At 38.6% G+C, this 24,298-nt stretch overlaps 2 protein-coding genes across 2 annotated transcripts; one reads left to right on the top strand and one right to left on the bottom strand.

The window, feature by feature from the left end:
- Positions 1-209: 209 nt before the first annotated feature.
- Positions 210-22,969, top strand: LOC128857905 (uncharacterized). Its single transcript, XM_054093732.1, has 6 exons — positions 210-2,904; positions 14,557-14,932; positions 15,007-15,539; positions 21,977-22,335; positions 22,402-22,591; positions 22,746-22,969. The coding sequence occupies exons 1-6, from the start codon at positions 210-212 to the stop codon at positions 22,907-22,909; spliced, it is 4,317 nt and encodes a 1,438-aa protein (XP_053949707.1). The 3' UTR covers positions 22,910-22,969.
- LOC128857908 (uncharacterized) lies at positions 18,019-19,019 on the bottom strand. The gene is made up of 3 exons (XM_054093734.1): positions 18,564-19,019; positions 18,403-18,489; positions 18,019-18,331 (listed from the first exon to the last, which is right to left on the bottom strand). Exons 1-3 carry the CDS (start codon positions 18,905-18,907, stop codon positions 18,049-18,051), a joined length of 714 nt encoding a protein of 237 aa, XP_053949709.1. The 5' UTR covers positions 18,908-19,019; the 3' UTR covers positions 18,019-18,048.
- Positions 22,970-24,298: the final 1,329 nt, after the last annotated feature.

The following is a 24,298-nucleotide window of genomic DNA, read 5'->3' as shown; positions in this document are numbered from 1 at the left end:
AATAGAATATCAAAAGTAATAAAAAAGCGAATAAATGTTAAATGGTTAGAAGAGCAAATTCGCCTTGTAAAATGATTAAGAGCTTGTGTGGACTAGTAATTGTCCTTCCTGTATACCAAAGGCAGTGAAAGCAGTGTAAATTTTTTTTTTTTAAATATAACCTAAATAAATCAAGAGTTAATAAACGCAAGTAAAAAACTTAGAAAGAAATGTTGTGCTTTTTTGTGGTCACAAAGTTGCTTATGCTCAAACTTCTTCTCGCCAGCATATCCGGTTTGCACGCTTACGATTTCGGTTATCATCCGAGTGCCGAGGAATTCGATACTTTTGTGCGCGAAACGAAACGTACGTGGACGCGTGATTTGCTCGCCAACGAGCACCGGCGTGCGTGGAATGTGAAACCACCCTTTCATGATGTCACCGGCAACTTTGTGCCAAAATATAACTATGACACAACGCGTTTACAAAGCGCAACAAAACAGACCACATCCTGGCCAGGATATGTGCAGCGTGTCGGTCGGCCGCAGCAGCATCGCTATGAATCGCCCAGCGTGGCTGCTGCAGCGCATGCGTTGAACGGCAATGCAGTCAGCTCGAGCTTGAATTTTAATATGTTTAGTGCGGAGCAACAAAATGTGGGCGTGGGCGAAGTAAATGCTGCAGAATTGCCGGAAGTGTTTAATCAATTGTGGCCAATTGCAACGCAGCATAATTTTAATCGGTCTTCTTTTGCCCGACCACAACAAGCGATCAAGCAAACGCTAAGCAGCATCATTGAAATCGCCTCCTCGGCTGAGTCGCAAAAGCAGCCTTCGAAATTCAATCAAGGCCTGGATGGTAACTACACGAATCATACTGACACGCAATTTCCCATATACTTCTCCAATCCCGCCACTGGTATTATCTATGCGATCACTGAAGTAGGGCATGTGCCGGATATCGCCAATAAGTCGCCTTCTACCAACGACAGCATTACGATGTATATCACGAAACAGCAATACGACCGCGACTTATATCTCCAGCGCAAATACTATGAAAATAATTGTCATGCTTTTCCAGGCGTAACTATGGCAAATGGTGATACCAAAATCTCTGGCACGTCAATGAACGCCGCAACGCCGTCGAATACTACAACTCGCCCACAGATAATACGTTTACGAAGACCCTCAATATCTACCACTAAATCACCGAACGCGAAGTTAACCACACATCTACACAAGCCGCCACCTGTTATGGTCCAAACCGAATTGACGATCAGTGATCAAATCCAATTACCGACGCGTAAGCACAAAACCAAAGTCAAACATAAAAATAAAAAGAAGCCAAATAGACCGGGAAGGAAGCCTAATACACGAAAAATTAATGCTACCGAAGCTGGGCTGCCTCAAATAATCAGGGGGGTGCGCGTATCAACAGCAAAGCCGCCAACAAGCACCGAGAAGCAACAAGTGGCTACACAGCTGGAGAAACCGAACTACATAGGAACGGTGTTCAGCAAGAGTTCTGTTAAATCCATGGCTGGCGCCTCGAGTCTGTTAGCGAACGGCGACGTGTCTGTGGAGCATCGTATTCGTAAACGTTCCGTGACTAACATACGTGCTTATATGGGCCAAGCGCAGAATACGACAATGATCGACAGATTCCTCACGAGTCAGGCCGCTTTAAACCCGACTCACAAAAGAAGAAAGGCTGAAACTAACAATGGGCTAACGAGAAGGGCAGCAAAACGACTCCGAGTGAAAAAGCGCCGTCCAAAGTTGGGAAATCTCACTGAAATTCACACTTTACGCAATAGCGCATCCAATCGCACCAATTGGAGGGTATTGAAGCAATCTAAGCGCAAAACTAATTCCACTGGCATAAAAAACATGGAAGCAAATAAGGCTTTGACTACAAATCAAACACTTAACTACAACACTACTACAGAGTTACCGCAAGTGGTGCTCAGCAGTTCAAGAAAATTATCTAAGAAAAGAAAAACTAAAAATAAGAAAGAAAAGGAGGAAAAGAGAAGTGAGTTCGATTTCTTCGGCTTTGGCGTTGATGAAGATGACGACGATGAGGACGAACGTCACGAAGATGGCGATGACGATGACAACGAAGATGAAGATGAAGACTCGTATGAGGACGAAGAAGAGGCTTACTATGAATATGAACCAACTAGCGCAAAAACAGCAAAGCGCAAAAGACATAAACAGCATAAGCAGCAAAAAAATTCTGAAAGTTTTGAGGAAACGGAGGATTATACGGAAGAAACAGCAGAACAAACTACAGATAATCACTCCACCAACTCGATCGTAATAGATGATGGCAGCTCAGCTGAGTCAGGCGCAGACTTTGGTGCAATGGAATTAGAGGAAAATGTCTTAATAAGTCCACCAACTACAACCACAACCACAACCACAAGCACAACTACAACCACCAAAAGACCAAACATCAAAGCCAGCAGCAAGAAACGCATACGCCGCCGTCCATCCTCCAAAGATAGCTCAGCATCCTACGAAGATTACGAGTATGATGACGATGGTGGTGGTGGCATTGGTAACTTTTTTCGTATGATCTTCTATCCGGTGCAAGTGCTAATGAATGGTATGGCCGAAAATATTGGTAGTAAAGAGTCAGAAGAGGAACAATTTTCGTATCCAACTTACACTACATATAACAATGGCATAAAGCCGATTGAGAGTTACGAGGATGACGAGGAAGAACAGTCGAGCTCATTAGCCAGTTGGTTCAGCTCGTGGTTTGGCTTTAATAGGCGCACAAAGAATATTGGCAGCACAACACCATTACCGCCGCCACCACCACCACCACCTGCTACTGAAGCGCCAAGTTGGTTTGAGTCTTGGTTCAACTTTGGCAATAAACCAGCGGGCGTGACGGAGGAAGCAAGTGATAATGATAGTAAGTGCGTAAAGCTAAGTTTGTGTAAGCGTGATGAGTGCGTGTGTGTGTGTGCATTGCGAGTATTGTGAGAGCTTCAGTGCATAACGGTTAAGATATGACCTGCTCATATCAGGCGATCTTAAGCAGGTGACAAATTTTAATAGCAATTTAATTGTGAGAAATTATTACACTCTGAAGTTAAGTGTGAACACTGAAAGCCACTTGGCCAGTAATCGCCCAGCTGAAAAGGAAAGTTATGCGAGCTTTTGAACCATTTCCTCTATTTGTTCGAAAAACTTGCTCACTAAGTAATGTTAATAAGGGAAGTGTGTGCATTTCCGCAAATTTTCTTTCTGTGCCTGTGACCTTTTTGCTAGTTGCTTTTTATTTAACTATGACAACAATTTGATAAAACCACTTGAGCTGATATACTCGTGCATACATACACAGCTGCTTAAAAAATTGCAAATCATTTTGAAAAAATTAACACATAAATAATTGGATTACCTGGAATGTATTTAATGTGTATTTATGTTTGTGTGTATGTATGTTGGAGTGAATTGATCTTAACGCTACACACATTTAATTAAGGGGTTACATGGGTTTTGTCGGGTAAAAACAGGCCTATTTTCAATATTGTAATCTATGTGAAAAATTATTTATTTAATTCACACTTTTTTCTGTCTTATAGATACATTTTTAAGGAATAATTACTGAAATTTTCAAAACAAAAAATTAAAACTCCTCCATTGTGATGTCATTTCCAGTGACCCCTCGAAAAAAAGGTGCGTCCGCGATCATCGAAAATGAAAAAACAAAAATAAGTGTTTTAGTTAAGACCATAAACTCGTGCTGGAACGAAGGAAAGAAAAAAAAAGTAAAAATTGGAATTTTGGCAGACATTTTTCCAAAAAAATGAAAATTTCGGTCAAATTTGCTTGACATTTTTTTTTTTAAATAGTGGTAATTGAAAAAAAAACAAAATCCTTCGTTCAAGCATGAGTAAATTGTATTTCGAATACCTGTGTAAAATTTCATCAAGATCGGTTGAGTAGTTTTCGAGAACATTTGGCAACCAACACGGTTCTGAGAAAAACGCGTTTAAAGTTTTGAGTAACAATAAAAGTGGCTTGGAGCGACCACCTTCCAAAGGCTGTATCTCCGAAACTATTATTCGAATCGACTTGAAAATTTAAGATAATATTCCTGAGAAGTTGCAGAAATTAATAAGCTAAAAAAATCATTTTTTGAACCAACGAAACCCATGTAACCCCTTAAATGTGCTAATGTGCTAATTTTGTCGACTCTACTCCGAAAAATAAGAGCCTTCTACACATAGTCTAACTTACTTCACATACTACTACGTAAGTGTAGTATAAGTATATTTTGTGACAACAATTTTTTATCATCACATACATACAGTCTGTGTCAGAAAAAAGGAACCGCGTTTATTCATGAAGAACAAAAGATTTAAATTTAAAAAGATTTTAAAGATTAAAAACTATGAATCGCAATTACTCAATAAGCCGTGTAATCTCCATCGTTGTCGAGTATAGCCAGCCAGGCATCTTCTCGGCATGCTTTGAACCAGCTTTTCTGCGTAGCTCGCGAAAAGAGGACCACATTTTGCGAACTTGACCCACGAGTTGCTTTAAATCGTGGATTGGCCATCCGGAAAGAGAGCCGTTTTCATAATTCCCAACACATTTTCAATGGAGTTAGCTTCTGGGGACTGGGAAGGCCAGTCCATTACTGTGACGCCATTTTCTTGTATTGTTGTTTCTCAATGTGTTTTACTGAAAGCAGTGGTTTTGATGATGTGGGACGGTAGGATATGTTCGCCTCCTTCAGTCGACGTTCGATGGTGTTGACACTCACATCTATTCCTCTTTTAGCAAGAATTGTGCGTGCTTGGAGTAGTCGTAAAGAAGGGACCCGCTTGGACGATTCCTTTATCCTACTTTTTTGCCGTCACTCGCTTCAAGCCGCGCTCGGAAAAATCAACAACATTTTTGTACACTTTATACCGCTGATTTCACATCACGGCAAACTTTTTTGATTTTTTAATCACTTTTGCAGCCACGGCGTAAGATAATTTCGGCCCTTTCGAATGCGTGCATAGAAATACCGCCTCAACACGCTTCGCGTATTTCTTACTCATTTTTGTTTGGTTGCGTTTACAGGAAAGTTTCGAACAACACTAACCTGAGTTAGCACTGGCGTCGTAGCCCTTGAGTGGGACTATTATGCAGCAAAAAGCAGAGCGAAATATATCTTGAAGTTGCAAGAAAAAACCTGTTCTTTTCTTCTGACACAGACTGTATATTCGCCTTCTGCTTTTTGAAGTTATCAAACGAGTTAGGTGCTTTACTATGCGGCTAGGATATCTCATGCGGGAGTTCTCCTTTTAATGACTCCAGTAAAGAAATATTAAATAATTCAAAAGAATGGGTTGGATTTCGAGGTAAAACTGCTTCTTTGAAATAAGTACAAGGTGGCCCAAAAATAATCATTCAATTGTGGTTTTGAATAACTTTTTTACAAAATAAATAAATTTAATAAGTAAATAAATTTTACTAAATAAATACAAGGTGGCACGAAATTAATCTTCCAATTGTTATTTTGAATAACTTTTTTATTAAATAAAAAAAAATTATTTTGAGTGCTGAAAATCTTTATTTTGGCCTTTACGCACTCCATTGCTTATCTGCTTGTATGCTGCAGCTGTCTAGCACACAAGTGTCAAATACCTATGATTGACGCCACTTGCAAAGATGATGAATCTTCCTATGATTTATTTTTCATCACCTTGTATTATACATCTACGGCCGTCGTCCTGCTTTCCCATTTTATTAGGATATGAAGAAGAAGCTAAGCAAAGAACCGAGCCTTTTATACACAATTCTACTTAAGGGGCCCATAAAAAGGTTTAGTGAACAAGACCAACGAAGCTTTATTGTTCTTCATTCGTTAACACTAACAAGAAATATGTTAGATTAGTCTGGTTGGCATTAAGACCTTTTGGTCCCAAGCGATACCAGATGGAGACCGACCTCTATGAATACTGGAAGCATGTAGACATCGCTTTTGGCGAATCTAAGCAGAGCTGGAAGATCCGCTTTTGAAACGTCCTTTAGACCCTCAAACAGTGGGGCTCCCATGCATTTTAAACGTTTTTTTATAATGCCGGACAAATGCACAGAAGGTGTTCCAAAGTTTCCTCAACATCCTCTCTGCATTTCCTGCCTTTGCCCGTGTTAGCAATCCGTATTTTGAGACCTATCAGCATACCTATAATAGCTCTGCACTCATTTCGTGAGAGCATAAGCACGAATTGAGTTAGTTTTTTGCACTTTGTTCTACACCTAACTTTTGCTGTTTTGCATGTCGTCAGATTGCTCCACCCAGCTTCCACTCGCTATTTCATGTAGTCATCCATTTCATTGTATATTGTATTTAGCGGTTTTTGCATGTCGTTTTCTTGTTCAAATGGTAGTCTAACAGCACTTTTTGCTATCTCATCTTCTATTTCATTTTCCATAATGCCTTTGTCTGGTCACAATAGATGTGCAGCCCTCTGTTTGCGGCTAGTCTTTCTATGGCCTCCATGCCCCGTTGAACATTTTTGGACTTGATACAATATGAGCTTATTGCTTTTACAGTATTGCTGCTTCACTGTCCACGTATATATTAATTATTAAGTTATTTCTTGTTTTTGTGAAGGCTTTCCCCACAGCAAAAACTTCCGCTTGGAAAATACTGCTCTAGCCTGGCAGCTTGATAGGCTGCCTAATCCCTAGTTTTGAGCAGTAAATGCCCGCTCTCACTCCGTCTAAGGGTGCGACCAGAGTGAGCGCTGAAAGCCGAGCCGAGATTGTCAGTGCGATAAAGATTGTCAGTGCGATAAAACTGATTACATACAAGTCAATACAAATAAGCTTGTGTATGACACAGTGAACGCCGACAAGAGCAGAGAGCAAAGCCGATGAGTGCGCGAAAACAGTTTCAAAGCGTTTTGCGCGTTTTTTTGCATTGTTGATGCTAACTTTTTAGAGTGCAGTTGTGTTTTTTAATGGTTTAAAAATAAACAAAAATGGATATCGATCAAATAATAAGTGAAATTTTTTCCCGGCCTGCTTTGTGGGACCAAAAAAACATTACCTCAGAGTCACTATCAATCTTTCGCAAGAAGTTACTGGCACCTTAATAAAATTTGTCCAGTTTTTGTTTAGTTTCACACCTATCTTGTCCAGAATGTAATCAAATGTTTCAATTTTCATTCGGGTATATTGTTGAAATTTAGCTGGATATTTTCTTAAATCATTATATAAATGATGAAATTCACCAAATTCATTCCTTTTTAGTGTAATTGGATGTTTTCCAAACTCTTTTGTGTTAATAATTGCATTAATCACACTAGGAGAAGCAAAATACTCGTCATCAGATGAATCCATTACCGTGTACAGCAATTTTATAAACACAAATGAACAACAAAATTAAATGACATAAGAGCAAAACACATGGAATAAACAGAATTTCAGCGCTGATTCTCGCATTCACTGTGTTATATACAAATTTTCTTCTCGCATGAAAATAAGCGTCAATAAGCTCGGCTCGGCTCCGCTCCGCTCGGCATCAGCGCTCACTCTGCTCGCACCCTAAAGTTTCAGAGCCATCTGTATAGATGTGAAAAGTCCTATGGCCAGGCTTCATACCTTTGTGCCATCCCTCCTATTAAATTGTATATTAGTACGACACCTTCTCCCCCAGTTAAAGTACGGAGTCAAATAGTCTGTGCAACCTGAACTCCTCTTTCCTATTGAGCTATATCCGAAGGTTCTTCAGGTGAATACCCCAGCAGCCACTAACCTCCTCGCAGATTTCGCCGCCAGATTTTCCGTCATAAGATCAATAGGTGGTATGCTGAGTATCATTTCCAGCGCCGCCACAGTCCAGCGAGTCGCTGAATCTTTTCCAGTGGCATTAACTATGTCAATTTTCTTGTCGTAATCCACCATACTAAGGCCCCAAATGCATCAGTGAGACCCCAGGTAACGCCCAGCATTCTTTTACATGCTTACAGCGCATTACCGGCCTTTTTCACTCTCTCCTATCACTCTTACTGTTCAGTATTACTCTTACTGTCCAATATTACTCCGAGGTATGTACCTCGCATGATCTTTGAGAAGTAGTTCGTTGTTGCCTAGCTTCGGGAGTTTCCATGCCGGGAGCTTATACTTCTTAGTAAAAAGTATCATATCCGTTTTCCCTAGCCCTGCGCGAGATGTCCATTGGTGTACAGTTTTAAGAGTATTGCTTACCACATTACTGATGGTGTCCAGGTACTTTCCCGTAACTATGATACTATAGCTATGTCAGCTGCATACGCCATTAGTTCTGGTGCCCCTCCGTCAAATTTCTTAAGCAGTTCATTTGCTACAAGTGACCATAATAGCGGCGATAGTAGTCAGTGTTGCCATTTTAATGATTTTTAAATTGCTCCAAAAATTTGGATTTAGCTCCTAGCTCTTTTCCAAATAAAATAATTCTTTTTAGCTACAAATATTTGTGTACAAATATTTTAAATATTCAAACAAATTAATTTACTACAATTGGACTTAAATAAATTCGACGTGTTTCGAACTTTTTTTTGTTTTTTTTGTTGTCGTGTGGTAACTTCTTCAGCCAAGAACGATTTCTATGTTCTGTAATCGATTAATTTCAAAAGTTTCATACCTAATTTTATTGGCGCATTTTCATTTAAAAAACGCGCAATGGAGAGGTAAGCCCTTTTTTATTTTTCTTATTAAAAATACTTTAAGAGCACTTTTTATTTATGTAGGTTTATAAGAAAAAGACTGCCGGCAGCCAAAAATACGGATGCAAAACGGATAGGGTAAAATGTTTAATATTTTACTGGAATTAAAAGTATTTTAAGGAATTTTATATATACTTTTATAGACTACCGAGTTCTGAAAATGCTGCTGAGGAGGGATCTAAACATGAATGCTTAATAATACGTTCACATATACATTAATCACCTATAAATCCGTCAAACATATGGCAGATTACCTGCAAAACTAATAATCAGCTGCCAATACTGCTTTGAGAGTTCATAGAAATTATTTTGGTGGAATATTTCGATGTTTTTGGTTTCTTTAATTATTACTAATGATATGAAGAAAATACAAGGAGAAGGAATAGCTAATTTAATTGCGCAATTGACTGTTACTAATGAGAAGTTGGAGGAAATCCGTATGCGACGTTTATTGAAGCTGCAAAAAATTATGGCAGTAATACGCATAGGAAATTCTATATTACATTTTATAATAAGTAATAAGAGAACAAAACGTTTATGGACACACGATTTTTTCTGTAAAATGAATCCATAATAAATAATATTTAACAAACATATTATTAGAATTATGCTTACAGACCTGTTTTCTTTGCCGGCAACCATTTCATTTAGTTTATATTTTGATGTTTCTCCTTACATTCGTAATAATAATTATCAATAACACAGAAAACACAGGGTTGTATGTCAAAAAGTATCGTTATTATCTAGGATTATTTTATAAAATCTCAGATTTTGGGAGAGAAATTTTGTATGGGAAATCGCGCTTTTTAATTACCGATTTTGATTTAAGCGCTAAAAAGTAGATCATCTAATTACTTATATGTGAAAGTAAAGTAAAATTTTTAATATTTTATTCAATATAAAAATAACCTCTTTAATGCTTTCAAAAATGTACCTTGACAAAAATTCAGCATTTTTACAGTTTTTAAAGACCATTTTAAGTCAAGTGCAAAGGTTGAATAAAATTTTTGAGAGTAACATACCAGATCCTATGAAATTGTTTTCCGAAGTTGTGTATTTAATTTCAAGCTTGTGCATCAGTATAGTGCCACCTTCTGAAGATTTCAATCCTTTAACTTATGAATTAGACAATTTTTTGACTCCTATTTCTTACTTTCATTATAATTTTGAACAAGAAACACAGAAAGCTAAATTCGAAATATTTGTCGAAAATTTATAATAAAATTAATTGAGCAGTTGAGGCAACGTTTGCCACATAAGATAAATACTTAAAAAAACTTGATTTTTTTTCCACTGAAAACACTCTAAAAACAATAAAGCCACAAATGTTTGATTACTTTGAAAACGAAATAAACAAGTTCAATATAGCTGAAATTACATGCTTGGAGATGCACTGGCGCAATATACATTTATATGACTGGAAAAATGTGACCAAAGCTTTACATTTTTGGTTGGAGGTCAAAGAATATTAGAATTTTGTAAATGATAATCCGTTTAGCGAACTGGCAAATTTTGTATTTTCTCCACTTAGCGGCGCTGAAGTTGAAAGAACATTTTCGGTGATGAATTGCATTAAAAATAGACAACGCAATAAAATTAATTTGGTTATGTTAAACACTTTGTTAACAATAAGAAGTGGGCTTAAGAGACTTAGTAAGCATGCTGGCATGATTTTATAATAAAAGATGGTCTCTTAAAGTTGATGAGAAAATATATTTATGACTGAAACAATATTGATGATACTGTAGAAGATTTTTGTATAGATGACGAATTTGATAGATATATTTAAATTGATATTTAATATCAACTCTTAATTAAAAAAACAGAAAGAAATGCAATTTTTTTTTTCATTGTTTTTCGTACATAAATATGAGTTCTTAATGAATTGTTTTAAAGCACCAGATTTATTTAATGTGATTTTTAAAAGACTATTTTTTGTTTGTTTTTGCTTTTGCAAATAAACGAAAATGTATGTACTTTTTCATAACTTGTTAATTTTGATTTTTGTAAAAAAATAAAAAAATGTGAATATACCAATGTGAAATATAATAAAAGTCATTGAAAAAATGTTAGCTCTTTTTATTGGGTTAGCAACTAAGTGATTGCGGATTTTGTTTAGAAAATCAAAGACAATTTTTTCATAGAACTAAATAACTTTATTCTGTAATTTATTGCCCAGAATGGTAAGAAAAAAAACAAGCAAAAATATAGCAGATATTACTGAAGAAGCCAAAACGACGTTATTGAAAAAAGAGTGCCTTATCTTGTTACATAACCTCAAATATAGCAAAATGTGTTTTTCGGCTTTTTTTAAATACAAGAATGGATTTTTATAACTCTGTTTTTTTAATACGATCAATTGTACATAACCATAGCACATTTATTTAAAAAAATGCAAACAAAAAAGAGAATTTGTTGCGGATACAAAGTTTTATAATTAGTTCTCCAATTTAAGTAATTCAAAATTTGGTATTTACTTTTCTTTAAATGGGATTTTAGGTTTGGTTATATCCAAAACTAGGAAACACTTCAGTTGCGAGAGAGATATTTGACCATTATACAGATCCATGAGTTAAAACAATCTCAGCTGGTTGTCAAAAGACGCACACAGCTGAGATCATCTGCTTCCAAACGCTCCAAAAAAAATCGTATCAAAAAGACTAAAAAATGACGACAAAATTCAGATATTTCGCAAAAAATAATAATCATTATATCATAATATATTAAAAATTATTTATATTGTAAACTAACCGTACCCGGCGCGCGTTGCTACGCCAACAACTAAAATAAATTTAAGACAAATATCTTTAAAGAAAAATCGGTACATATTTCTTGTTTTTCCATCTGCTGCGTAGACGAATAAATCAGAAGGTTTTCCGACACGTGTGCAAGCCACATAGAGCTGTTCATGTGAGAAGCATGGATTCTCTAAATTTAATCCACATACTTGTAACGATTGCCCTTGTGCTTTGTTAATAGTCATTGCGAAAGCGAGTCGCACCGGGAACTGTAAACGTTTGAATTGGAATGGCATATCTGTCGGGATCATTGGGATACGTGGCAACAGTACGTCTTCATCTTTGAAATTTATAGTCAAAATTGTTCCCTCGATAACATTGTTCATAATTTTCTTGACTGAGAGTCTGGTTTCGTTGCAAAGTCATGGTGGATTTATGTTTCGAAGAAGAATGATGGGTACGCCAATTTTCAATGTAAGAACATGCGGCGGCATGCCTGGCTAATCAAGCGAATTCAAGAATTCAGTTGGATAGTTGACAACCTCGTCTTGATTCTCCACAGTATCGATGGACTTATATGTTATCGTTTCACTGGGTATTCCATGCATAATGGTGAAGTTGATGGTATTGACATCGATATTTTTGGCTGCTAATATAGCACGCGTACTGAACCACTGATGGTTTTTGTAGTTTTGTGCAATGTTTGGGAAAACTTTTTGCACCAATTCATCGATGCTTTCTGTGATCTTACAGAAGTTTACTGGCAGGGTGATACATTGTGTAGATTCATCAATTTCCATTCGCCCATTTCCAATATCCAATAATTGTTTTGCAAAATTTCCAGCCGATGCATCCCGTTGTAGTTGTACATGCAATTCATGCATCAATTTTCAAAGTCAATTTCCGTAAATGACGCCATAGAACTGATGATTTAAGACATGCATTAAGTTCATCAGCGGGTGTTGAACGTGGTACTCGTATAATGGGCAGCGTTTGTCGAAAATCACCAGACAATAATATGAGTGCGCCACCGAAGATCCGTCTGTTTCCTCTCAAATCTCGCAGTGTACGATCAAGCGCTTCCAATGGCTTCTTGTGAGACATTGTACATTCGTCCCATATGATAATTTGACACGTGTGGAGTACTTTTCCCCTTCCAGAGTTTTTGCTGATGTTGCATGTTGGTGCCTCAGTATTTTGTAAATTCAACGACAGTTTCAATGCTGAATTCGCTGTTCGGCCACCATCCAAAAGAGTTGTCGCAATTCCAGATGATGCAATAGCCAGTGCAATATTATCTTGGGATCGTATGGTTGCCAAAATTAGTGAAAGAAGAAAAGTTTTGCCTGTACCACCGGGCGCATCTATGAAAAATAATCCACCGCTTTGTTCTGTGATTGAACGTATAATTCTGTCAAACGCGGAAAATTTGATCTAACGAATGTCCCCAGTTCGTCAGAATCATATTGTTTCTCGTTGCAAATCAAGATCGAAAAGGTTGTTTGAGTGTCGGTTTGAAGCAGGCATTCCCAGTTGCACCAGTGCCTTGTTAGCGATTGTTAAACATATGTCTTCAATCAAAAGTTCCATCTATGAACATGTCATATTCGTTTCCTCTGTGTAAAAATACATGGTCATACTGATTTTCATGACAATCGGTTGAACGGAGCAGAAGCTGCTACTCTGCAGCGCCACCTCGTGATGAGTGGCATCAATAAGCATATTCTACAAACCTTCTCCGTGGAAAAATACATATATATACCAATTTTTATAATAATCGGTCCAGTAGTTTTTGACTTCATCGATGACATACAGGCAAACATTCATTTTTATATATAAAGATTTTCCAAATCCATGATATTACAATATTTTCTTTTTTTTCGTTTGTCGATATTCTATTGTTCTTAATGTTACCATGAAAATACTAATTTGGCATAGCAAATACGTCATGCAAAAAGACCTAGCACTCTCACCAGCACACACTTGACTGCCTGTCAAACTCACACCAAGGATGCCTGTCAAAAAATAGGAAGAAGAAGAGCGTTTTTACTTTTACTTTAACGCACCGATGATGCACCGTCTCACAAGGATCATATTGTGAACACTTTGTAGACCAAAAACCCGATAAATATCACCACACAACCACCGTATTCACGGGATTTAGCTCCCTGTGACTTTTTCCCTTCCGCAAAACTTAAATTTCCACTCCGCGGACGCCGCTTTGAGTCGATAGAGATCATTAAGGAGAATTCGCTGAAGGAGCTGAAGAAGATCTCTTCAAACGCGTTTAAAAGGTGCTTTGATGACTGGACTACTCGTTGGCAAATGTGTATTGCTTCAAATAGAGCCTATTTTAAAGGCGACAAAATAAATTTTGATGATTAAACAATTATTTTGCGTTTTATTGAAAAATTCCCGGTACTTTTTTGACAGAATGTATGTCACATTTTAATTAAAAGAGGCTAGAAAAATGTTAGTAAAAAAGAACTAAAACTCCAAGCCGAGAGAACAAAAAAAATTGCTAAATAAAGTTACGAAAATGGTATTCTGGTCACACTGATCACCAATTGCACAAGGGTGACGTCACGAAATTCAGCTGTTATTGTCGAATTCACTGAGAGTAACAGTACCACGACAGGTGCCACCTCAATATTCGCTCCACGGTGATGCTGTATTTGTAGAGCAATTCAAACTCAGCAGCGAATGTCTCTTCGTAAAATTCATATAACCATGACAACACTTTCAAAAAATTTACTTTCAACTTAACACAAACAAATTTCATTTTAATTATTAACTGGGGGCCATGCAAAACATCAACTCACTTTTCCTACCTCGCTTTTCAAACCTAAAAAGTTAAATAGTTTATAAATGAAAAAGGCGGAGCAAAAGCAAAACGAGCTCCGAATTATTACGATTTTTTTTGTATTTGCCTAAAGAGAGGTCACATGTACGAATGTATGTAAGCATGCGTTTGTGTGTATGTAGGTATATATGTATATGTATGTACATATATAATTATTTTAACTGATGTTATTAAGCCGGCAGTCTCGTTACGCTTTCTTGCCACATAAGTACTTATAAGCTCCCTTGACTTTACTTTTCCCCTCATTCCAGAATGGTTCTTCGGTTGGTTTGATTCGAAACCGAAACGACGACGCAAGGCAACTACCACTACAACCACAGTGCGTACACCAGCGGCACAAGTACCAATTTTGACAATCGTCGATCCGCTCAAAAATCCGCAAAATTGGATTGGCATTCTGGCACATCACATAATTAATTCCACTTCTGCGGCAGTCACCCACAATCCCATTATAAATGCAATGGCCCAAGCCACTCCCAATCCGGATGTGCCACGAAAAGTAACATACGATAGATATCAGATTTGGCGACTGAAGCCACTGGACGATACGCAAGTGCATGCCTTGGAAGAGTACAAACGGAGCGAGGATGGCATTAAACTGCAGTGGCTGAAGGGGCCTACTTTAAGGTGAGTCCCATAAAGAAAAAAATCAAAAATTCAAATACTTGTTCTAATATTTTATCACTCAATTACCCCTGCAGAGGTCTAACGGATATTCTAGTGCCACCAAAACAATTGCTCGATTTTGAGGCCAGTCTCAGCTTTGAATCGATCGCGCATGAAGTGCTCATTTACGATGTTGGCAAGGCAATTGCATACGAGCAGGCACAAGAGCAATTTCACTTCAATGCCGCCATGCGACCGCATAAGAACAATAGGCACCCACAGAAGCAGCAAGCGATCAACATGTCATGGCATAAATACTATGAATATGATGACATTATAACACATTTGGAAATGTTACGCATGCGTCACCCACAGCTAATCGAGTTGATACACATTGGTCGCTCATATGAAGGACGGCCATTAGTGGTGGTGAAAATCGAGTCAAAAGAGCACGCCGCTAGTGTGGCTACTCAAACGCAGGTGGCCCAGAAAAAGTTGAAGAGCAAAAAACAACCGAAAGAGGCAAATTCTGTGTTCATTGAATCGGGCACCCATGGCCTAGAATGGATTGGACCGGCCACATCGCTTTGGATGATCACTGAACTGTTGCGGATGATCAAAAGTAACAGTGAGTTGAAAAGAAGTAAAACCAAAATTATTTGCATTTTTAACTTCTACGGAAGTATCAGATTGTATAAAGGCAATTTTTTTTTTTATACAATAAATTCAGTCGCTGTCACTCCTCAACCAACTCAGGAGTGACTACTTAAGTGTCAAATAAGAACAAATAGTCGCGGAACAAATGCAACAGTAATTAGCGTGTACATTTCTATTAGGTGCTTTGCCGAGCTTCTCCTATTTGTGGAGTGCGTCTTGATGTTTTCCACAAATGAAGGACCCGCAGTTATACGCCGGCTCCGAACGGCAGATGGTTTTTTTTATGAGGAGCTTTTTCATGGCAGAAGTATCACGAGGTTGGCATTGCCAGCCGAGTGGTAACCGCTCTTAATAACTGTTTCTATCATTTCGCTGTTTCATGCACGGAGATTCGAGCCTATAGCAATTCTATTGAAATTAAAATTAGATTAACCTAACCTAACCTAACCTTCCTTATAGCCATCAAAGACTGAGGGCCGTTACATCACCGATAATTTCATCGAGTTCTTAGAATAATGGGCGCGCTATATGCAAAATTCAATAAAGCATAGCCGATTTAGAATTATAGGAAGTCTATGTAATGTATGCAGAGCTCTTACAGCTGGTTAGTACTTCTAATACCGGTGGGCAGGCGATCTCTTCAAGATCTTTTTCAATGCCCCCGTCTTTTTACGTCAAGAGCCGTCCAGGAATGGGATCCGGTTCAGGTTTCAAAACATTTTAGAAAATTAACTTAAAAAAAGACCGATTTGTGCCATTCTTAAAAGATTTACTTTGGTTCCGAAAAAACTCGTTATAGAAATTTAGGGAGATTTAGAAAGCTGAGCCTTTAACTGCGACAAAATATGCACGACTTTCCGACAGCCAATCGTTTCTTTCTCGCGACAACTGGCGCCAATTATAAACACCAACACCCTCTTCATCTAGAGCCACTAGATCTCTATGTAAAAGTCCATGTAAGGCTCATAAAGCAGGTAGTGGTTGGCATGAGTTAGGTTAGGTTAAGTTATTACTTGGACGAAGAAATCGCATTCATTCTTTGTGATACCATTGTGAAAGAACTAAGGTCGAGGAAGACTGATAGGACGAAAGGAGGATGGGGTGCATGGAAAGGAGGATGGGTTTAGAATAAATGGATTATGAACAATGACTGTGTTGCGATTGTGTTACCCGTTTTATGCTGCTAATGAAGTTCAACAGATTTTGATTATCAACGCCTGCTATATTAACAGGTGTAGCAAAGAAGTAAGAGCCAAGATGCCTAAATCTTGGCCCCGCAAGAGCAAGGCAGCTAAGGAGAAGTTGTTGAGATGATTCCACTTCATCCTCTATACAGCAAACGTTAAAAGGACTCGAGGTAATTCCAAGTCTCACCTCGCGGATATTGACCTGTGGGAACACCCACGAAGCTCGAGAGCTGAGATTTTGCAATCTCAGAAGATTGTTTGAACGCCTCTAATCCACACGTGGCCAGAAGGATTTCGCGACCTTACAAGTTTGTGTACTTTTTCCGCGCTCTCGCTGAGTTGGCGCGAAGCCCATCTTTCCGGAGCAGACCGCAGGTGATCAAGGGAATCCCAATCCGCTCCCTTCGCGAGGAAATCACCTCACATGTCTCTAGTCTGGCCAGCTTATTCACCTCACAGTTGTTGGTGTAACAGAATAAACAACATTTACCATAAATGTTTGGAGAATGCTGCGATAGTTCTTGTCCGGATATTAATCCGAGTCGTTCAGATCGCGTAGAACCGACTGTCGTGGCTCATCTGCTCTGTGATATTCCGTTTAAAGCACGAAAAGTTCTTAAATCTTCCGCAAAATCTTATTGATTGCTATCATCGTCCAAGCTTTTTCGCGCTTTCAAGAATAGTTTTTGTCCAATCGAGACTTCTCAATTGTCTACATGGGCCCATGTAGCACTCTTGCTGAGAGCAGTAATCCATATAATTTCAGCAACTGTTGTTAGTTCTAATTTTGAAGTTGTAAGAGACATCTTTTATTTAGCCTTTGAAATCCAACGGAGAATCTCTATTGCCTACAAGTGCTACTTTGGATGAAATAGGCAATTGAGTAGTAAAGTAGGCAATGGAGCAATGATCTCAGCGAATGAAGGTGCAGCAGCTCCGCTGTTTAGCTCACATCGACCTCCTCTGCGTTGGGAAGATCAGGTGGAGAAAGACTTGGCTTCACTTAGTGTGCCCAACTGGCGCGTTTTGTCAAACTCGGCCAAAATCGCTTAAGCGACTATCGCCCCAATCAAAACGAAGAAGAATAGAATTCAAAGTATACTTGTGTTTGCTGCACAGTAGTCGCACCAAAATCTGCATTAAGCTTTCAAATTTCTGCAGCTGATAACTCTACCACATACTCCACTAAGACTGCACCCGTCTCCCTATGTCTTACCAGCCAGAAAGAAATTCCAATTCATATTTTACCAACCATTGCTCAATTATTTATAATACCATTTTTTTTTTTTGAACTTATGCCTCTTTTAGGATATTATTGCGCAAATAGACAAGCAAGGCGGGCGGCTTTGTCATATCTATTGGTACAGCATATAATTTAGACTGTTTGTATATTTCACGTGCCTTATCGTCAGTTATGGTAACGGTGTATTCTTTCACTTCAGTGTTGCAGTTCGGTCCCTTGCATGGAGGACGATTTTTCGTTTGCCCTGATCTTTTAATGTGCCCCATTGTATAAGTGCAAATCATAGTTAGCAGCAATAAACCAATGCCACTTGCAACAGCCACTTGTGTTGTCCTTAATTAAATAAAAGGAGGGATATTATTAAGATGACGTATTATTTACTGTATATCCTTACGCTTACACACCTATTAGAAGCGTAAACTTTAAGGCATAAAATAACTGCCCAATGGGACATCTTAAGCCAAAATATCAATATGCCTATAGTCATGAGTCTGAAAAGAGACTAGCTTGAGAACTACTTACGAGCACGAGTACAAATCGAACTGCCTAACATAAAGAAACTTACGCTACGAAACCAACAACGTTGATCATGAAAGACAGAAAATTACGATCCGTATTGCAACAGCCTTTGCCAGTATTACACTCGTCATCTGCGGTACAATTTGCTTTGTCCTCGATGGCTCCCTCATGTGGTTCCTGCGTGGGCTCACATTTACTTGAGTTATTTGGGCCGCTGCTATACGATTTGCAAGCACATTTATTTTCTTTTGGGTTATCGGGAGCAAATGTTGGTCGCTCAGGCGGTGTATCTGCATAACAGCAACCGCCGACAAAACGCTCGTCACGCAATATTACACACTTCTGCCATGGACATGGCGGAGAATTACACCTTAGTTCATTTTTAATCATTTCTCAGTTTTATCATCAATGATTTCCGAATAATTTTAAAGTCAAAACATTTTTTAGAAAACCACAAATTTAATTTTAAATAACATAATATAATATGACAAAACGATCAGTGAGCGAGAGAGAGTTGATTTTTGCTGAGATGAATTTTTCTTTTCCTGTTGTGTGGATTCAAGTTTATGAAAAGTGAAGGGTGTACAAAAATAAACGAAGAAAACCACCACTTTGCAATTCGGTTGTGGAAAATTTCACAAAAAGGATATTGTCCTGTAAGCGGGGTCGTGGTGGTCATTTGCCTGATGTTATTTTCCACTATTAACGGCATACCTTCCTCTTTATAGTGAAATAAACATCCGATCATTTATATTAAAAAGTAGCATTTTTCTTTGAATATCAAAATAATACCTCTTATTGGAAAACCCTTTACTATATACATAACGCCTCCATACATATACATAAATACATACATATTAATATTATTATTATTATTATTAGAGGGCCATTACGCACTGCGACCAGAGCTGATCTATTGTGAAAGGCCTATTTTTGTAACCCTAGAGTTTTAGGCTTTTTAAAAATTGTAGCACAATTTTAGGTTTCTTGTTCCAAAGATTGCATGGAGACACTCCGATACCACCAAGGTGATGAAGTCTCTGTCTGCCCAACGCAGGACATTCACAAAGCACAAGTTCTGAGCTTTCTATGTCCATTTTGCAAAAGCGGCAGACATTGGTCTCAGATAGACCAATATTAATTAGCTGATACCTCAGGCTGCAGTGACCTGTACGATATCCTGTTAAAAGACGCAGATCTGCTCTGCTTAGTGAGAGTAGCTTGTCAGATATTCCTTTGTTGGGACTTAGAAATAGTTTGGCTTGGCACTGACCGGCACAGTTTAGCCAGTGTGCAGCAAGTTTTCTTTCTTCCCATTTCCTAAGGAATTCATTAATGTGGCTTTTTGTGAGTCCACAGAAAGGCTCAGGACCAGTAAGTTGCATATTTGCTCCTTGTTTTGCAAGGTCATCAGCCATTTCATTTCCCCTTATGTCCTTCATGTCCCGGAATCCAGCTTAGTGTTACTATGTTAAGGTTTCCTAACGTGTTGAGAAGGTTTAGGCAATCATTTACCAATTTAGTGGTGATAGTTGTTGATGCGACCGCCGTAGCCGAATGGGTTGGTGCGTGACTACCATTCGGAATTCACAGAGAGAACGTAGATTCGAATCTCGGTAAAATACCAAAATTAATAAAAACATTTTTATAATAGCGATCGCCCCTCGGCAAGCAATGACAAACCTCCGAGTGTATTTCTGCCATGAAAAGGCTCCTCATAAAAATATCTGCCGTTCGGAGTAGGCTTGAAACTGTAGGTCCCTCCATTTGTGGAACGACATCAAGACGCACACCACAAATAGGAGGAGGAGCTCGGCCAAACACCTAACAGAAGTGTACGCGCCCATTATGTATGTATGTATGTATGTAGTTGTTGATAGAAGGGCTTTTGGAGCCGCTTGGCTATCTGAAAGTATGTAGATGTGAGCACCTCTCATTTTCCTGCTAAGACATTCTCTCACACATATTTCAATGGCATGTATTTCTGCCTGGAATATTGTTGGGTAGAGTCCCATCGGAATCGATTTTTTGAATTTAGGCCCATTCATTCCTGGCCCTGCTCTACCATTTTCCAATTTGGACCCATCAGTAAACCATAGCTGAGAGTGATAGAATTAGTTCTCCAGTCTGTGCGTTCATTAATTATGGAAGTTCCTGAGGAGTATTAGTTTGGGTGATAGTATATCATCCCTATGAAGAATAGGACTATGTAGGAAGTCTTCTAAGGTCTTTAAATGTCCTTTCATATCCCCACTTTTAAGTTCAGATATACCTTTTAATCTTAAGGCACTCAAGCGATCTTCCTTTTCAATCAAGATTGGAAGCGGTGGTATGCTCAGGAGCACACCCAATGCATCAGTAGGACATGTTTTCATATCCCCTGTAATACCAACACATATCAGGCGATGCAGTTTGTTTAAATCGTTTACTGCTTTTCTTTGCTTGAACTATGGGTTTCACAACTGTGGTGAATGTCCAGAAGGTCATTCGAGGGTTTAGTCCCCATGTCTTACCAAAAAGCCTTGTGCAGGCAAAGAATGCCCTTGTGGCTTTTGAAGTAACTCTCTCAATATGGGAATACCACGTAAACGTCAAGACTGACTCCAAGATAGTTCGCTTCTGCCGAGAGTTGAAGGGTTGTTCTATTATGGATCGGACATTTAAGATTTATATTCCTTCTCCTAGTAAACGGTACAAGTGCTGTTTTGGATGGGATAATGGAAAACCCTTTTTCCGTGCACCATTTGTTTATTATTGTAAGGGCTGGCTGCATGCGATCCGAAATGGTTTCCTCATGCAAGCCTAATACATAAACTACTAGGTCATCAGCGTAACCCTGAGTGTGGAAACCTAGGTTGTTCAGTTTGTGGAGAAGTTCATCTATGACTAGAGTCCACAAAAGAGGAGAGAGTACGCCTCCTTGGGGGCAACTTCTTGTGGCTTTGATTGTTCCTCCTAGTTCGGTGCTGATCGTCCTAGATTTCAACATGAATATTATCCATCTAGTGATGGGTTCAGGTACCTCCTTTAGATATAGGGCGTTATAGATTGCCTCATTGGAAGTGTTATCAAAAGCTCCTGATATGTCAATAAATGTACATAGTGCTATCTGTTTTAACTCAATATCCTTTTCAATAACTGTTACCAGGCTGTGGCAGTCTCAGTGGATTTTCCCTGTTGATAGGCAAATTGAAATCGATGCAGTGGGAAGTTAGCTAAATTGTTTTCCCGAATGTACTGATCAACTATCTTTTCCTTTGTTTTAATGAAAAATGAGCTGAGACTAATTGGTCTGTATGATTTAGGCAATTGTTCGGGTTTTTCCCCTACCTTTACATACATATTCATCTGATACAAAATTAATTTTATATTTTCCCTATAGAATATCAAAAAACCTTTTTCTTTCGTTCTTTTTGCATTTTGAAACTACGTATTTCCACAAATTCTTCTACCCCACAGAGACAACCACCGATAACGAGTACATAAAAAATACCACTTGGTATTTTATGCCCATTCTCAATCCCGATGGCTATGTGTATAGTCACAAGTACGATCGTTTCTGGCGGAAAACACGCTCACGGCACATCGCACGCCGCAATGGAATCATCGATTCGGCAATGACATGGCTGCAACAGAAGAAGGCAGCAACACGCGTCTGTCATGGCGTGGATTTGGATCGTAATTGGCACTATCAGTGGGGCAAACGGGGTAGTTCGAAATCGCCGTGCAACGAGTTTTACGCAGGACCAGGTCCGTTTTCGGAACCCGAATCTAAAGCGCTGTCCGAATTTTTAATTGATTATCGCAAGCAGATAAAGGTTAATGAGTACAACTAAAAAATTGTTAAATCCAACTATTTCTAAAGCGTTTTGTTTAACTCTCAGATGTACATTTCATTGCAATCATATGGCCAGATTATTTCATATCCTATGAAAGCAAACACTTCATTCAACGCCGAACGCATTGACGACTTTCTCGACGTGGCCATGGTGGGAACGGATGGCTTGCGTAAGCAAGGCAGCAAATCACGCTATAAGATTGACTCAACTAGTGATCTGGTGGAAAATCGCTCTGGTAAATATGTAAACTATCTATGCACATACGTATGCATGTATGTGTGTGTGTGCTATGTGCATTGTTCATTGCTAATTTGTGTCAACAGGAAATGTTTTTTGTATTACTTCATCAGTTCACTTGACTTTTACAACATATTTTACTTTGAAAACAGGTTGTTCCGATGCATTTGCCGCTTATGAAGTTGGCATACCCTTCAGTTTCACTATTCAACTGGCCGACAATGGAGTGCATGGCTATCTGCTGCCCAGCGCATCGATAGAGCCAACCGCACGTGACGCTTTCGAAATAATTACGGCGATGGTTGATTATATTTGATAAAGCAATCGAGTCAAATGGATTATCTAGTACTTGAAGAACTGTGTATACTCGTTTAAATTGTAAATATTATTAAGTATTTATTGAATAGAAGTTAAAATTTATACATTTAATAAAACAAATTGCGTAATTTTAGTAAAAGAGTTGTACATTTAGAATTTTGCAAAAAAAAAACAAAAGAAAATTCTATTAACCAAAAGGATTACAACTTTTTCGATATTGAGTCATTCTACAAGGTGGCGCGAAATTAATCACCCTATTGGAATATCGGCTACTCCCAAGCTACAAGACAGATGGCTACGGATTTCTTAACGGAAGTCTATCACATCTTGAATGTAACGTCCTGGCTAATTGAGAAAAAGTGGTGCGGTAGTAGTAATGGAATTTGTAGTAATAATCAGACTGAGACCCCTTGCTAATCCATGTAAGACAAAACCAAATAGTGTTGCAAAATCTAACAAAGTTTGTCTTATTTGGCTGCCTGGGCATTGTGATTTACAGGGAACGAGTTGGCTGAAAAAATTGACTAATAAGCATACAACTATTGGAATCATTGGGGACCCTATGTGCCTGTCTTGCTTGAAGGATAGCACTGTGCACTTTCTCTGTGAGTGTCCTGCCTTTGCTAGAACAAAGCTACGAGTTTTGGGTTCCGATGTCGTGAGAATGAGTAAATATTCGTTCTCTAAAACTGCAGGATATTTACAGATTTGCCAAATAATCTGGAAAATTATCACAGGACTAACTACCTTTATCTCTGTCATATTCCTTTCTATCTCTTTCTCTGATACTTTTCTCTTTTCGTCCTTGACTGTCTACACTCTTTCCATAGCTCTAAATATCATACAATGGGCTTTTTAGCCTGAGTATTTTAGGAGCCATCAAATTTCTTGGTGCTCCTTGGCTCTATCTATTCAAATTTCAATTTCATACCACTTGACACTTAATCTAGGTGTCAATTCTGCATCGATTGACGACTTCATGAGAAGACGTTGGTCTGTGTTGGGCTTCTACAGAGTAGTCAAGAGTTGTGGGAAAGAACCAAACAGGAGATTAGCGACCTTTCTGCTAAAACTTAAAGGAAGGGCCTAACCGTACTGGTGGATATACTGACAGGGCACAACGCTTGTGGTCAGCATGTGGCTGCAATGGGAAACATTGGCGACCCAATATGTTTATCCTGTCTTGAGAGCATTTTCACTATAGCTGTCCGGCGTTTTCTAGAATCAGACTTAGGCTGCTGGGCTGGGATGTACTGAGTATGAATAAAGTTCATACCCTTCCTCTTCCGCATCTCTTAAGGTTCATCAATGTATCGAAAAGATTCGCGCACGGGTGACCTCATATTGCATCTATCCTGTCTCTCTATTCCTTCCGTGTGTAGTAGAA

Source organism: Anastrepha ludens, chromosome 3, assembly GCF_028408465.1.
Source record: "Anastrepha ludens isolate Willacy chromosome 3, idAnaLude1.1, whole genome shotgun sequence".
NCBI lineage: Eukaryota > Metazoa > Arthropoda > Insecta > Diptera > Tephritidae > Anastrepha > Anastrepha ludens.
The sequence above is the reverse complement of the archived record's forward strand: the minus strand, read 5'-3'. Positions and strand labels throughout refer to the sequence as shown.